Here is a 15,163-nt window from a genome sequence, read left to right on the forward strand (position 1 = left end):
TGATGATAGAAGAGCGGATGTGTCAGAAACACTATTGCGAGGCACTATGCCAACATAAAGCATGCATTTGGGAACTATTATCACGACTTTGGTTTTTATAGATGAGAAAAACAAGGACTAGACATTCCGGAGTTTACTCAAAATCAGAGAGCCGAGGCTGGAGTTTCCCAGTCTATCCAACTCCCAAGCCTGTGATTAATTACAGATGCACTGAGCTGGACAAGGTCAGCTTGGAGGTGTGTTACTCCAAGTGTGTCCGTAAGAGGGAGCAGGGCAAGGGTCTATGCAGTTTGGGCATTGGGTGTCTGCTGAATGATTCCTGGGAAGGGCTAGGAGAAGCAGGGACACTTTAGTAATTGGGTAGCTCGGTGATTTTGATTTGGAGGAGAGAGGAACAAAGGTAGGCCAAGGAAGTTATCCAATCACTAGAAAGATGGGGGTTGTTCATAATTTTGCCGCTGCAGTACGTCCTCAAGAGAAGCAGTTTTTACTTGGTCTCTGGCCTTGTAGATGTACCTCACAGTCCGATGATTAGCACGGCTCATTTTACTTTATCAATCCTACTCTTGTTGCCTCATCTCGGCTGTGATATTCCAGCTTTATCCTTTGTATCACAAACCGGAGTAATTTACCTAAAACACAAATATGATGACAGACCTCAACCTAAAAGCTTTCGGTGGCTCCCTGTTGCCTACAGAACGTAATTAAAGCTTCTTAGCATGGCCCTTCTCCGTAACCCAGCTCCAGCCCACCTCTACTGCTGTGTCCCTTGATAACTCTCGAACTTGCCTTTAAATTCGATGGCCAAAATTCTTGCGGGTCTGGCCGATTCCACGTTGTTTCATCCCTCAGTGTCTTTGCTTATACTGATTTACCATTCCCACCTGGGAATCCCACCCTTCACCTGGGTAAAGGCTACGTTCCTTTAAAACTCAGGCATCAGAACGGTCTCCCTGAATCCCCAGGTGGACTGTGTTAAGTGACTTCAGTTGCCTGTACCATATTATGTTATCTATGTATTTGTTGCTTCTCTGCCTCTAGAATGCACATTCCTTTGGAGCAAAGATGATGCCTTTGCAGGCCAGGTGTTAGATTCCCCTACAGAGGTGGGAGGTGTGACTAGAAGGGGGCGGAATCTGGCGCTTTATCTGAGGGGCTTATAGGCGGGACCGCAGAAGAAGGCGGTGCCCGGACAGTCGGTCGGCCTGCAAAGGGCGGCGACCGACTGTGCCTGGAACGAAGTTTCGTGTGGGGAGGAGGACATGAGACAGCCAAGGGTAACTTTAATCGTCCTAGCCACAAGACACCCCACTGTGGTGTGGGAGGAGGTAGTGATACTACTGGGGAAACGCCAGGAGGTTAGAGTTACTTTCAGGGAGCGGTAGGAATTTTCGGGAAAGACACATTTCTTTGTGCAATTTTGGAAGACCGGCCGCCTATCGGAACCCCTCCCCTCCCCCCCCACCTCGAGCCGCCTTCAGTCTTTGTTCCGCCGGGACGCCTCGAGGGACCTGCGCCTGCGCGCGGCCGCTCCTTTTCTCGTAAGCCGGCCCCTTCCGGCCAGCTCGTAGGGGCGTGGCTGCCCTGGTAACATGGCGGCGCCCGGGAAGATAATGTTTCCGGAGAAGCCAAGGTAGGCTGGACTGGGGGAGATGAGCTGAGAAGAGGGCACAGCTGGCCGAGGCTGGACCTGGAGGATGTGTAGGCAGGAAGGAGAGGGGAGCCGGGCCAGGTACGAGCCACCGTGGCCGCTCGGGCGCGCCCCAGAGTGTCACCGGCGTCCGTGGGTCCAGGGAGGTGAGGAGGGGACCAGGTGGCGGGATGGAAGAGACCTGGCGCCTGCTTGTGGAGTGGCGAGGCGATAGTAAGTCCGTGTTCTGTGGTTAAAACACGGGAAGCAAGATTGCACTCCCGGGCACCCGAGCGATTTGCTGTCTGTCATTGGGCGCAGAGGTGGCGGCGCGGGCGGGGAGAACTCGGGCAGCGCGGCAGGTGCAGTCAGTTGATGCTGGCGGGTGCGCGTCTCTGTCTTCCAGCCACAAAAAGTACAGAGCTGCCCTGAAGAAGGAGAAACGAAAGAAACGGCGGCAGGAACTCGCTCGATTGAGAGACTCAGGTAACCGATGCCTCAGCCTGTTTTCTGTGTAAGAATTTGCTCTCTCCGCTCCCGTCCTCGCTTGAAGCCCTAGTGCCAGAAGGAAGCCGAGTGCCGTGTCCGCTGAAAAATTACTGTGGCTACTGCCTTCCAAGTAAAGTTAGCCTAGACCCACTTCAGAAACGATGTTAACATCCTGAAAAAGGGGGGGGAAAGGTCATGGTGAGTCACCTCTGATTACGTGTAAGTATTTATGAAGTATCTAATATTACAGGTGCAGGCATCATGAATTACAGCAGCTAGCACAGCCCTTGCACATAGTAAGTATTCGGTGAATATTTTCCTTTGTAAACCAGCAGGACTCGAGGGGTTTAGACATTTACAAATTTTTCTCAAACTTAACACAAGAGACGCTTTGTCGACTCAGATTGTTATTAATGTCATTTAAATATATATAAGCATAACACTAGATATGAAGCTCTAATTTGACTATCAAACAATATCTTCAGGGGTAATAAAACCTAGTGAAATTACACATCCAGAAAAATTCAAATCTACATTAATGTGATGTTAGGGATGATGTGAAACAAGCTTACAGCATGAATACGGTTCCTATTGTGTGGAATGCCATTACTACTGTTGCCTTGTGGTTATTTACCAGGGTTTTTTTTTTTGTTTGCTTGTTTGTTTTTTCCTATTAAAATACTGTGGCACCTTCATCTATCCTGGCTGTAGTGTCATTTGTCCTTCACATAGCAGAATCTAACATTTATATATTAAACCTGCCTGCTTGATACAATGAAAATAGTACTAAGTTAGTTCTAAAAATCATATAACACAGTACTGATTAGTCAGACAATTCTTTTTTTTTTTTTTTTGAGTTATAATTGATAGATGTATTTTACAGGTAAGATGTAATGATTTCACATTTGGATATATTGCAGAAATGTAGCTAGACGATTCTTGTAGTCCACCGCAATGGCCTCAAGGAACTAAGACTCTCTGGCCTTGGGAAGCATAGCTTTAGACATTTTATTTACCATTGGAGTTGCCCAGTAATTATTTTAGTAACAATATTGGAATATTTAAAATGTGAAGAGTGGGGTGTTTACCTGCAACCTAGGTTAGCATCTCTTTTATTCATTCAAGACTGAAGCACAAGATGTAGGATAAAGCATCAGGGATGAAAAGGAAAAACAGGGTAGGTTGGAGTTACTGGTGTAACTCCACCCCCACCCCCTTAAGGATCTCAGCTACATTACCTTGTTTACTTAACCTGTTTTCTTCCAACATAATTTTTTTTTTTTAAACTTCTTAATCTGCTTTCCCTGTTTTAAATCCTAGAGCTGTTGTTTGTATTGTGTTGATTTTTCCCCCCTTTGACTTAGCAAAGTGCTTTCAGAGTGAGCCTTTGTGGAGAGGCAAGCTGGTCATGTGCTTTGGCAGTTCAATCATTTGAAGGATGCAGTCACTGGTTTGGTCAGGATTATATAGCTAATGGCAGATCCAAGACTAAGCACTCATCTTTGGACTCCTGCCCCTACTTTGGCCCACTCCAACTCCTAATTAGTGGCGCTTCATGAATAGCGTGGCCTACCAAACACTGCTGTTAATTGTAGCACACATTGGATGCACAAATACCCAGAAGGCTAGAATAGATATTCTGTAAGAATTGCTGTGAGAGTGAGTTGGAAACTGAGTGGTGGAAATTTCTGGAATATTGACCTCTCATTTACAGAAAGCCTCTTTAGCACCCATCTCTACTCGAAATAGCCTGAAATGAGCTGCCTTGTCAGAAACTAAGGTGACATTAAGAATAAAAAGCAAATTGTCTCATTCCAGTGTATATAGTTACATGTATAATACAGTTAGATCTACTATATTTATATATATCCTTGCATATATTTGATTGCACATAGAGAACAAACGCTACACCTGGCACTGTTAGTGATGATCACCTGTGAGGAGTATGAGCTTGATTTGGGGAGTATCGAGGGGTTGAGGGAGTCAGGCAACAGGATTTTGAGCATCATCTGTGCCCAGGCAATGTCTGCTCTGAGGGCATATGTCTGTAAGGCAATCAGTCATAGCCCTGGTGCCAGGTTCTCTGGAAGGCCCTCCCTGTACATTAGATCATTTAATAATCTGAATAATCTGATAGTATTCTGTGTGAGTTAGGACTTACCCTAATTTTTTTTTACTTATTTTAATTTCAGGTGCTGAAATAATAATTTTAGTTGCTTAAGTAAATTATCTAGGACTGGGTGTGCCTCTGATTAGACCTCTACTCAATATATGTGTGAGAGATACAAAATCTTTTTCCTTTAAGCCTGAGATCTTCTGTTATATTTCCTTAGGATTACTTCAGCTTTCCTCTTTTTTTTTTTTTTCCTCAGATTTAAATTCTGAATAGGAAAGGATATGAGTTTTTATTATATGAAGAACACTCTCCCACGTTCTTATTTTGAAAATATTCCAGTGTACAGAAAGTTGAAAAAATGTTGCAATAAACTTCCATGAACCCTTCATCTAGATTTGTCAGTTGTTAACACTTTGCTATACTTTTTCTTGATCTTTATGGATACATAGGCATACATTTTTTCTGAACTCTTTGCATATCAGTTGCAGATATCATGACCTCTCACCCCTAAATACTTCATCCTGCATCTCCTAAGAATAAAGACCACAATATCAAACTTGTAGCCAAGTAAAGGAACAATACTTCAGTTGTGATATACTAGCCATACTGGAACATTCCCAATCCAAAACTGGTTATTGTGAAAAGGCCACGGTAGTTGGCTGGTGTAATGCCCTCCTTCTGGATTGGCACATCTTTTGATTAGCTTACAGTTACACTCCTTGTGGCAAATAATACAAAGCTGATGCTGTATAGCTGTCACTGCACCCATCAGGGGGCCTGTGATGTCACATCGTTCCCCTCTTAGTAATGCTAGGAGTGGTCAAAGTGTCACCAACCAGATGGCTCCATTGTAAAGGGTGTTCCCCCTTTAATTAGTACTTATCTGTGCGCTCATGTTTCAAAATGGTATAAATAGATTTCTTGCCAACAAGCTTTCATCCAGTGTTGCCAGCATTTTTTTCTAAATCGTTCTTACAGTGAGGGTTGCAAAAATGATGGCTTTACTACTTAAGTCTTTCAACATTTTTTTCGTTGCCATTCTTCTGTAAAGATGAATGTTCCTTCTCACACCCCGCCTCCTTTTTGAGTATCACTATGGAAGCATCAATTAGTTTTTTTAATTTAATGTGTTATCTACCATTATTGTTCTTTTTGGGTATCAAAATTGTTCCAAATTTGGTTGAAGCCTTTATTGTTAGAGCCTTTATTATTAGAAGGCTTTAAAAACAGGTTCGTACCATAATTGTAAAGATTAGATTTTATCTTCTTTTTTCTTTCTGAATCATTGACCAAGGTTTTACAATATTCAGATCGTTTAATAAAACATTTAAATTCCCTTAGGACTCTCACAGAAGGAGGAGGAGGATGCTTTTATTGAAGAACAACACCTAGAAGAAGAGATGCTGTTGGAGATAGAGAGGTCAGCAGTGACGGAGCACTTCCTCATGAACCCAGTTGTTTTATTGGAATATTATAAGTCTTTATGAACTAGTACAGGTCTTCTATATAACATCTTATGCAACATAGGTCTTATAAAGTACCCTGGATAAACTATGTCAATCTCTACTTGAGAGACTAAAATTAGATGTTCTCATTATTCTTAAATGGAAGTATTTTTCTCTATTTTTTGCTAATTTATAAATGTTTTTGAAAGAGAAATTGAAGTAACTGTAAAAAAATGAAAGGGCTTCGATGAATTCAGCACACCTGAAGATAGCCACCATTAAAAACGTAAGCGGGGGTGTAGAGGGGTTGGGGGGCACCTGAACGGCTCAGTTGGTTAAGCGTCTGACTTCGGCTCAGGTCATGATCTTGTGGTTCGTGAGTTTGAGCCCTGCGTCGGGCTCTGTGCCGACAGCTCAGAGCCTGGAGCCTGCTTCAGATTCTGTGTCTCCCTCTATGCTTCTCCCCCACTTATGCTCTGTCTCTCAAAAATGAGTAAACATTAAAAAATTTTTTTTTGATAAAGAAAAGAAACACGTAAGTCAGGGCACCTGGGTGGCTCAATTGGTTGAGCCTGCGACTCTTGTTCTACTCAGGTCATGATCCCAGAGCCATGGGATTGAGCCTCGTGTTGAGCCCTGCGTTGGGCCCCATCTTGTTCTCTGCGCTGAGCGTGCAGTCTCTTTAAGATTCCCTCCCTCCCTCTCCCTTTGCCCTTCTCCCTGCTTGTGCTCTCTCTCTCTCTCTCTGAAATAAAAAAAATGAAGCGTGTAGATGTACTGTACATGTTTATTTCTATAATGGGAGGATATTTATGCATTTTTAAAATTGCTTTTTTTTTGCTTAATATATAGGACCTATATTTCAATTTTTAAAAAATCTTTAGTCATTTTTGAGAGACAGAGACAGAGCATGAGCAGGGGAAGGGCAGAGAGAGAAGGAGACCCAGAATCTGAAGCAGGGTCCAGACTCCGAGCTGTCAGCACAGAGCCTGACGTGGGGCTTGAACTCCCGAACCGTGAGTTCATGACCTGAGCCAAAGTTGGATGCTTAACTACTGAGCCACCCAGGTGCTCCAGGGCCTATGTTTCAGTGTTGATTCAGATACCTGATTCAACCATTTCAGTGGCAACATAGTGTCCCTTGTATTAACGTAGCATAATTCTTCATTCGTAATTTATGGTTCTCTACTGACATTTAGGTTATTTGCTATTAAATAACATTCACTTACTATTTACTATGAATTTCCTATTTCCTATTATAAATTTATAGTTAGGTGTTTTTTACAATTCAGTAAAAAGTTGCCATGAGTATCCACGCTTAAGTATCCTCGGTATGTGTCCCACTTTTTACTCAAGAAAATGCCTAGAAATGGAATTGTTGGGATCAGAGGATAAGTACATGTAAAATGTAGGTGGTTGGGTAGAAAGGCCATCCCAGTGCAGCCCTTACCGGTTGTGAATCGAGGTGTCCATATCCCCATACCTTCACTCACTAGGCATCAATTTTTAAACCCCCTGTCGTGAAAGTTGTATTTCATTGTTTCAAATGGACATTTCTTAATCAGTAAGCTTGAGTATTTTAAAATATATTTTATTACCTATTTTAGATTAAGTCTTACACCTTTCTTTTTGGGATACAGTTTTTTAAAGTTTGTTGTGTAAGCAGTGTTATTACTATTAATCCTTGGGACGCTTGTGTGGCTCATTTGGTTGAGCATCTGACTCTTGGCTCAGGTCATGAGTTTGACAGTGCAAGAGTTTGGCATTCTCTCTCCCACCCTCTCTCTCCTCCTCATGTGCCTGCATGCATGCATGCTCTCTCTCAACATAAATTTTAAAAAAGTATATGTAAAGAAAAATTAAAAAAAGAGAGATCGAGCCTTTATGTGCTGAATGTATGATGTAGGTTTTTCTCACTTGTCATCAGTCCTAACTTGGCTTATGGCATTACTATTACTCGCCATAGTTTGATCTTCCCGTCCTGAGCTTTCATTGTGATATCTGGCCTCAGTGTCGGGACTGTAAAAGGCTTTCTCCATCCCAAGATGATGAATATATTCTATTTTCTCCTCCTTAATATTTTTCAGGGGGTAGTTTTTCTTTTTCTCCAAGTTGTGCAGCATAATGTGCATGTACTTAGTGCTGCTCAACCGTACACTTAAAAATGGTTAAAATCCTAAATTTTATGGCATGTATATTTTGCCACAATAAAAAAATAAGTATTTTTTAAATGGAGTAAAAAAAAACTTTATAGACCCCCTCTAGCTCTTTCGTAGCGTCTTTAGTAGGGAATGTTGTTTCTTTGCTTGTAACTCATTCCAGCTCTCCACCAGGGCACATAAACAGGTGCCCTCAGCCAAATGCCAAAAAGAAAGTGTAGTGGTGGTGGAGGCCATGCAGTCGATGGAGCCCAGACTGCACTGCAGCTGGGGCCCTGCTGCTTACTGGCTGTGTTCCAGGTGCTTGTCTGTCTTAGCTTCCATTTCCTCATCTTAAATCTGGAGATAAAATGGAAATAACATCAATCATAGTACCCACCTCCTAGAATTAGGGAGACCAAATGAGACGGCAGATGTATACACTTAACCTCGCATTAGCAGATAGGAGGTGCTGTAATAACTCTGTTTTAGATCACTGTTACAATGAAGATAATGTACATGGCATTAAATAGGGAAGTCGTTTTTTTGTTTTCCCATTTATTTGAGGCACTGCTTTTAAATCACATAAACAGATCTTTGTGTTCCTTTGGTCTTTGTTCCTGTACAAGTTGATGATACCATGTTGTTGAAAAACAAGAGAACTAATTCTGTGACCCTATCGTATGGCTTTATGTACTGCCTTAAAGCAGATGTAAAGCATCAGAGAATAACACAGGCAGACATGAAAGCGGTGAGAACAGATTGTGTTCTGTTACTCCTGACTGTAGGGGGAAGAGCTGAGCTCCATTCTGATTTGTGCAGGGGGGAGAGTGAGGGAGGAATACGGGGCCCAGGAGAATTGTAGAGGTGAAGAAGTACAAAGGGTCGATGAGTGTAAATGTGACCAGGCTGGCCGCGTTTGTCAGCAGACAGGCAGAGAATTCAGGAGTCCTCTTACAGAGGCTGGGACACAGAGGCCTTATCCTTCTTAAAGACTGCATGTCCAGTGAACGGCCCTCGGGCCCTGGAGAGAGACATTTATGCACAATCATAAGCCCTTTCTAGTAAATGCTCCAAGAAAGGGAGCGCAGGGGCTGATCATCCCATGTTGGCTAGAGCAAATAGACCATTTCCCTGGTAGTGTTGAGCTTTCTCGGGCATTTGCGTGGTTGGGGGGGGGGGTGTTGTTGGGGGTCAGTCTGAGGATAGGCCTTCCACTGCAGCAAGCCATGCAAGCCATGCTCGAGTCTGCACCAGGCTTCCTGGGGCAGCAGCTCGATGGACTTAAGTGACCAGAGCTCTGCAGTCCTAGTTCTCAACACTGTATTCAAGTTGCTAGACTGTAAAGTCTGTGCCATTTACATTTGAGGTCTTAGATTTATATGCACTTTGGGTTGGTTGATATACACTTCATTCCTCAAAAGATTCATAAATTAGAGTCCTACACCCTGAAACATCTATACGTAACCTACGACGGGCACCAGAATGTTGACATATGCAGTGTGCCTGTCTCTACCATGGGTAAAAGATGTGTTTTACAATCTGTAGTTAAAAATGAACTCTCTTTTCGCATAGGGTATTTGATACCGTGAATAGGTGCCCCTGACTAGACATAAAACCTTATTTAACTTCTGACGTTGCTGAAGTAATACAGAACCATTTCTTGTATCTCACCTCTCTTTTACAAATTCAGTGGCAAAATGGCATTCTAGGTTCTAAACATCATGGGGCACCTGAGTGGCTCAGTCGGTTAAGCGTCCGACTTCGGCTCAGGTCATGATCTCACGATTCCTGGCTTTGAGCCCCGCGTCGGGCTCTGTGCTGACAGCTTGGAGCCTGGAGCCTGCTTCGGATTCTGTGTCTCCCTCTCTCTCTCTGCACCTCCCCGCTCACACTTTGTCTCTCTCTCTCTCCCTCTCTCTCAAAAATAAAAATTAAAAATAAATAAATACTTGATTGGCTTTTGAACTTTTGAGATGCAGCCCATCTTTCAGTTAGAAACTTAATGCTATTGGACATCTGAGACGCTTGCCATTTTAAGATAATATCACTCTTTATAATCGGGCATTTTAACAAAATTAGACACCTGCTCATTTATTTTTATAACTGCTTGTCATCTCAAAACCTGTAGCTTTATTTTAAAGACAAGATCAGGTATGGTTTTATTTCCCTTCTTTGAGCAGTTTAGGTGCGTGGGGCAAGCCACAGGAGCCTCATAACTGTCTAGACTAGCCGTGCAAAGATACACAGCTGCAGGCGACAGGTGTTCATAGTGATGTGGTCTGGCATTGCCACTTGTAAAATGCATAGAAGAGAAAGGCTAGGACCCTCTGAGTGGGAAAAGCTAGGTGGTGCTTTGAAACTTGGCGTCTTTATTGATGCCTGCACATCACAACGGTCAACCTAAAGGGAAAGTTGTAGTGTCATTGTTCTATGTAAAAGATGTCACAGGTATCACAAGTGCACGTAGTGACTTCTAGCCGTCACCCTCTAGGAAAAGAGCTACTGAGATGTAGTGCTTTTCCAAGATTGCTACTCATATCTTCTGTTCTTCTTCCCACTTAACTGCTTTCTGGAAAATATCTTTCGTGATAGCTTCATCATGTTGCTCTCAGTGGGTGTATTTGTAGATTAATGCTCATTTCTTTTGTTTGGTTGCATCATTACATTCATAGGCAAAAGTTACACGAGGCGTGGTTGCTTCGGGAGCAGAAGGCGCAAGAGGAATTCCGAATAAAGAAGGAAAAGGAAGAGGCAGCTAGAAAACGGCAAGAAGAACAAGAGGTATGGTAATCATCAGATAAGCAGCTGACTAGTTAACCAAAATAACTCCAAGAGTTACAGATTTTGAACTTAAAAGAATGGATATTCTCCATTTTACCAGTGGGAAAACTTTGCATTTACTTTCCTTCCGTGTACATTAAATGTTTTTAAAAAGCGAGTGAAAAGAATGACCTTTCCTTTTCTTGTTTCTGTAAAGAGAAAGTTAAAGGAAGAATGGGAAGAGCAGCAGAGAAAAGAGAGAGAAGAGGAGGAGCAGAAGCTGCAGGAGAAGAGAGAAAGAGAGGTGATTCCTGTCACAGGAGGATAAACGCGCTGCGTATCCTCTTAGTGCGCACACCGGGGCGGGGCTGGGGCTGAGGAATGAGCTGTAGGCCTGTCGGGGCTTGAGCTTCGTTTTCCTGTTGAGGAAGAGCCCTGTTTTTAGTATAGATCCACACTACAGTTTCCTTATGATGCTCTTCTTTGGGTCTGTGCAGTGGCACATACCTTAAGTTAAGATTTTCCTGCAACTCCCTATCTTCCCCTTTATACAAGGAATTGGCAAACTTTTTCTGTAAAGGCCAGAGAGTAAATATTTTAGGCTTTGTGGTTTGCGTGGTCTCTCTTGCAAACATCCAACTCTGTTGGTGTGCCATGAAAACAGCCATAGATGATACATAAATAGATGGTTGTGGCTGTGTTCCAATAAAATCTTCTGGTTTTACTACTCAAAACAGGCAGCTGGCCTCTGCTTTACACTTTGTACCACTCTAGTGCAAGTGTTTTTTGCTCTGGCCCTTCACATTCACACCAGTGTTTTTCTCAAGTTCCGTTGTATACGGGTTGACTCATTTAGAGAATATTTTGTATAGTTTCCACATTTATTTAGTAAATGAGACACTTAACTGCTTATGGCATGTTAGCAAGAATGAAATGATTGAAAGAAATCACATGAACTCAGATATTGAGGAATTAGGAAATATTTTTTGTTGCTAAATCTTGACTCCCTTTCCAACTTGGCTATAAAGGTCATTGTAGCTAACACATAGTCACTCATTAAAGAAAGAAATCTATAGAGTCTGTGTATCTATCTTCCAGGATCTTTTAAAGATTGCTTTGATGTATTTTGCTGCTGTTCCTTACTGCTGTGTATTTATTTACAAGATCCCACAGCTCATCATTCCTTGACTGATTCATCAGGATGTATCTTTTCTATCATGTCCCCAAGTTTGAATAGCCTAAAAGTGGGTAGTTAGTCACCTTATCATGGAGAAAAATGGATTTGTTTATCCTAGTTGTGATAGGGTAGAAGCAGCCTCCATGAACCTTGTTTTCTGTGTCTCTGGCCTTCAGTTAACTGCAGTGCAAATATTTAACACCCTTATTTGAGAGCTGCGTTACAGATGAGGAGACCATGTTAGGTTTTTAGAGGGCAGGAAAACTGGTGGGAGCTTGTCATTATTTTATAGAGTAATGGATTCCCATTTTAACAGTAGAATGTTGTCAGTTGAGGTCTTTCTGGCATCAGATAAAAGCTAAGGCTTCTTTAAAAAAAAAAAAAAATCTTTTGTTTGAAAGAAAGTCTGGTGAGCCATTACAGAAAGGCACGTAAAATGAAGTAGGTTCTAAGCATGTATAAAGACGTATGCAATCTGTGTTTCTGCTGTGTGCTGTGTACTTTTCTAGTAGATGGAGATAGCGCAGTGAAAAAGACAGTCCTTGTTCTCCTTGAGTTTTTTAGATGGGGGAACCAGATAATCAAAAAATAATGTTAAGTGCTATGAGATCATGGTAAATGCTATAAAGAGAGAAAGCAGAGCCATGTGATAGTGATTAGGGGTAGGGATGTACTTCTTTAGATTGCTTCATCAAGGAAAACTTGTCTAAGGAGCTGATGTTTGAGCTGACACCTGAGTGTAGAGATCTTGGGGAGAAGGTATCCAGGCGGAGGGAAGAGACCTGAGCACGAAAAAATGTCAGGGTGCTTGAAATCTTAGAGAACAAAGCAGAGAGCAGCGGGGACTAGGGAGGGAGTCAGGGAGGTAGGCAGGGTCAGATCATGTAAGGCCTCCTAGATTGGGAAGAGGAGTTTGGGTTTTATGTCTAGTGTAATGGGAAGCCATTGCAGGGTTTTTAAGCAGGGTTTGACTTCATTTAATTTATATCTGTACCTTTAATGGGTCATTCTAACTGTAGTGTAAAGAAGGAGGCGGGGGGGGGGGGCGGTGTGTGTAGGGAGCAGGGAGCTGTGGTGTGACCCAAGGAAGCAAGAGTGGGTATAGAGTGACCGGTTAGAAGGCTGCTGTTCCAGATAGGACATGATGGTTTCGACAAAGGGAGTGCTTCGTTAGAAGGACACAGATCTGGGGTGTGTGGAGGCCGAGTCAGTGGGACTCCGGCCTGGAGATTGAATGGACAGGGAGGGGAAGGAAAAGGAGAGGAATTCCAGTTCTACTTTTTAGGCTGTTAGTCGGAACAGCCAGCAAACGGCAGCACCAGTTACAAGCTGTGGGGGTGGCCAGCTGGCCGGGGGTAGGGAAGAGCTAGAGCTGTTAAGCCCACTCCGTGAGGCCAGGCAGAGTTCTCGAACAGCCGAATGGACGAGTCTTTTAGGTCATGCTCTCAGGGTCTGGGGAAGAGAGGTCTGTCAAGAAGAATTTAAAATGTTTTGTTTAAATGGCAGCGAGTTCAGAATTAGAATGGTTTATTGCAGGATTTCCTTTGCCTTTCCAAAAAGTTTGAGATTTTGTCATCAGCCTGGATTACTACTGTTCATGTCATAATTTAACCTCTGTTAAGTGTGGATGATGTTTCATCTGAGCATTGCGTTTTGTAATATTCACTGATACTAGATCGCTCCTCTTAAAAGCTAGAATGTGGTGTGTATGACCAAATATGCTAAACATTACTGTTAGTGAAACTTTTATAAGACTGTGTTTTGCACTGTGAGCTGTTCAGTGTCCTCTTTGAATAAACATTCTCAACCATGTGTCCTTTGAAGGCCTTTCAGAAGATCTGTGCTGTAGAGAGCAAACTAGAACCCGAAGCCTTTTGTGTGTATGGTTTCTTTTTGTTGTTGGGGTTTTTTTTTAATTGTTACACTTGAGATTCTTAACCAGAGAAACCAGAGGAGACTTTCCTGACTTGCACGTTTTCATTAGTCCTGTGTTTGCACCATTTGTAGGAAGCTGTGCAGAAGATGCTGGAGCAGGCTGAATCTGAGGTATTTTTAAACCTTCCATTCAGAATTCGAGACCAGTGAACACTTCTATAAAAACAGTTCTAGTAACGTTAATTTTGTGGTAAGCTATTTAGGTCAGCTCTGAATATCGGAGTCTCTCTCGTGGCTCTGTGACTCTTCAGAGCAGCGCCAACAACAGCGGGAGTTTTCTGACGAACAAAAGCAAATGGTATCGGATCAGCCCTGTGGATGGTGCTTATTTATAGTCCTTAAAGTGTGTGTGGGCAACATGACACGCTGTTGCCCCAAAATAGAGCAGCTTAACATTCCCTTGGGTGGCTCCCCGACAAGTCCTTTGACCCTCTTCAGAACGGATGGGCAGGGGGCAAGCCTTGGCGACTGCTGCTGGTAGCCACAGCGCTGCCCGTTGCGGGCAGTGAGCGGAAGCCAGCAGCCACCCCGTTGCGTGTCTCCAGACAGTTGTTTGCGTGTTATAACCCAAATGTATATATTCTTAGCTTGGTTTTTTGTATTTTTGGCCAAAATATTTGGATACTTCTGAAACATCAAGTTCTTCGTGGATTTTTACACCACCAGTAAAGTCATGGTTATTTTCAACAGTTGGAAAATGGTGCCACATGGCAAAACCCAGAACCACCCATGGACTTAAGGATAATGGAGAAAGACCGGGCTAATTGTCCATTCTACAGTAAAACAGGAGCGTGCAGATTTGGAGATAGGTAATTAATTTTGCTTTATCGTGAATCGAAACGTCAAGGGTTTTGAGTTCTCTTTTAGGGAGCACCGCAGGCTCGAGTCTGGCCTGTCCACAGTCAGGCGCCAGCTGCATCCTTGCGGCGGCTTCTGCAGCCCCACCGCCCCTCCTGTGCCGCACCCTGGCCGAGCCCGGCGTCCCTTGCCCTCCTTTGCAGCTTCGCCAAGACCTTTTGCTTTTCCTTCTCTTCCTGTGCTTGCGTGGGTCCGCGTGGGACGGCTCAGACGGGGAAATGACGGATCGCAACAGACTGGAGTAGCTTGGCTTTCTTTTTTTTGAATGACTGACACTGTGCACAAGAGAGGCTTTCAAAAATGGGCATGCCTCAACAAAGTAAAATTAATTAAAATTTTAAACATTGGCTGCCCAGAGGGCCAGCCGTGAAAGGACCCAAGGGAGTGAGGAAAAGTATTGTCCTTCCCCATCCTCTCTGCTCTGACTCCAGAACAGACCCTGGGTGCAGAAACTGACTGTAGCAGCCGTCACGTTGAGAAAGTTACTTAAACCTTCCATGCCTTAGTTTCCTCATTTGTAAGACCAAGATTAAAAATGGTATCTCCTTTCAAAGGGAGGCGGTTGTGAGGCTGCAAGGAACGCATGTGGGGAAAGCACAAGAGCCATGGTGG

General features: G+C 43.3%; 1 protein-coding gene across 2 annotated transcripts in view; it reads left to right on the forward strand.

The window, feature by feature from the left end:
* The first annotated feature begins 1,545 nt into the window (after window positions 1-1,545).
* Window positions 1,546-15,163, forward strand: part of ZRSR2 (zinc finger CCCH-type, RNA binding motif and serine/arginine rich 2) — a 28,608-nt gene continuing 14,990 nt past the window's right edge. Inside the window, exons 1-7 of one of the 2 annotated variants that reach the window (XM_039233916.1) lie at window positions 1,546-1,633; window positions 2,037-2,116; window positions 5,577-5,655; window positions 10,494-10,602; window positions 10,799-10,885; window positions 13,766-13,804; window positions 14,384-14,502. In XM_039233916.1, coding sequence (XP_039089847.1) covers window positions 1,593-1,633; window positions 2,037-2,116; window positions 5,577-5,655; window positions 10,494-10,602; window positions 10,799-10,885; window positions 13,766-13,804; window positions 14,384-14,502 — 554 coding nt within the window. In that variant the 5' untranslated portion in view covers window positions 1,546-1,592. The other variant, XM_039233917.1, reaches the window with a different exon arrangement.

This window comes from Hyaena hyaena, unplaced genomic scaffold, assembly GCF_003009895.1.
Source record: "Hyaena hyaena isolate Hyena2069 unplaced genomic scaffold, ASM300989v1 scaffold_80, whole genome shotgun sequence".
In the NCBI taxonomy this organism is placed as follows: Eukaryota; Metazoa; Chordata; class Mammalia; order Carnivora; family Hyaenidae; genus Hyaena; species Hyaena hyaena.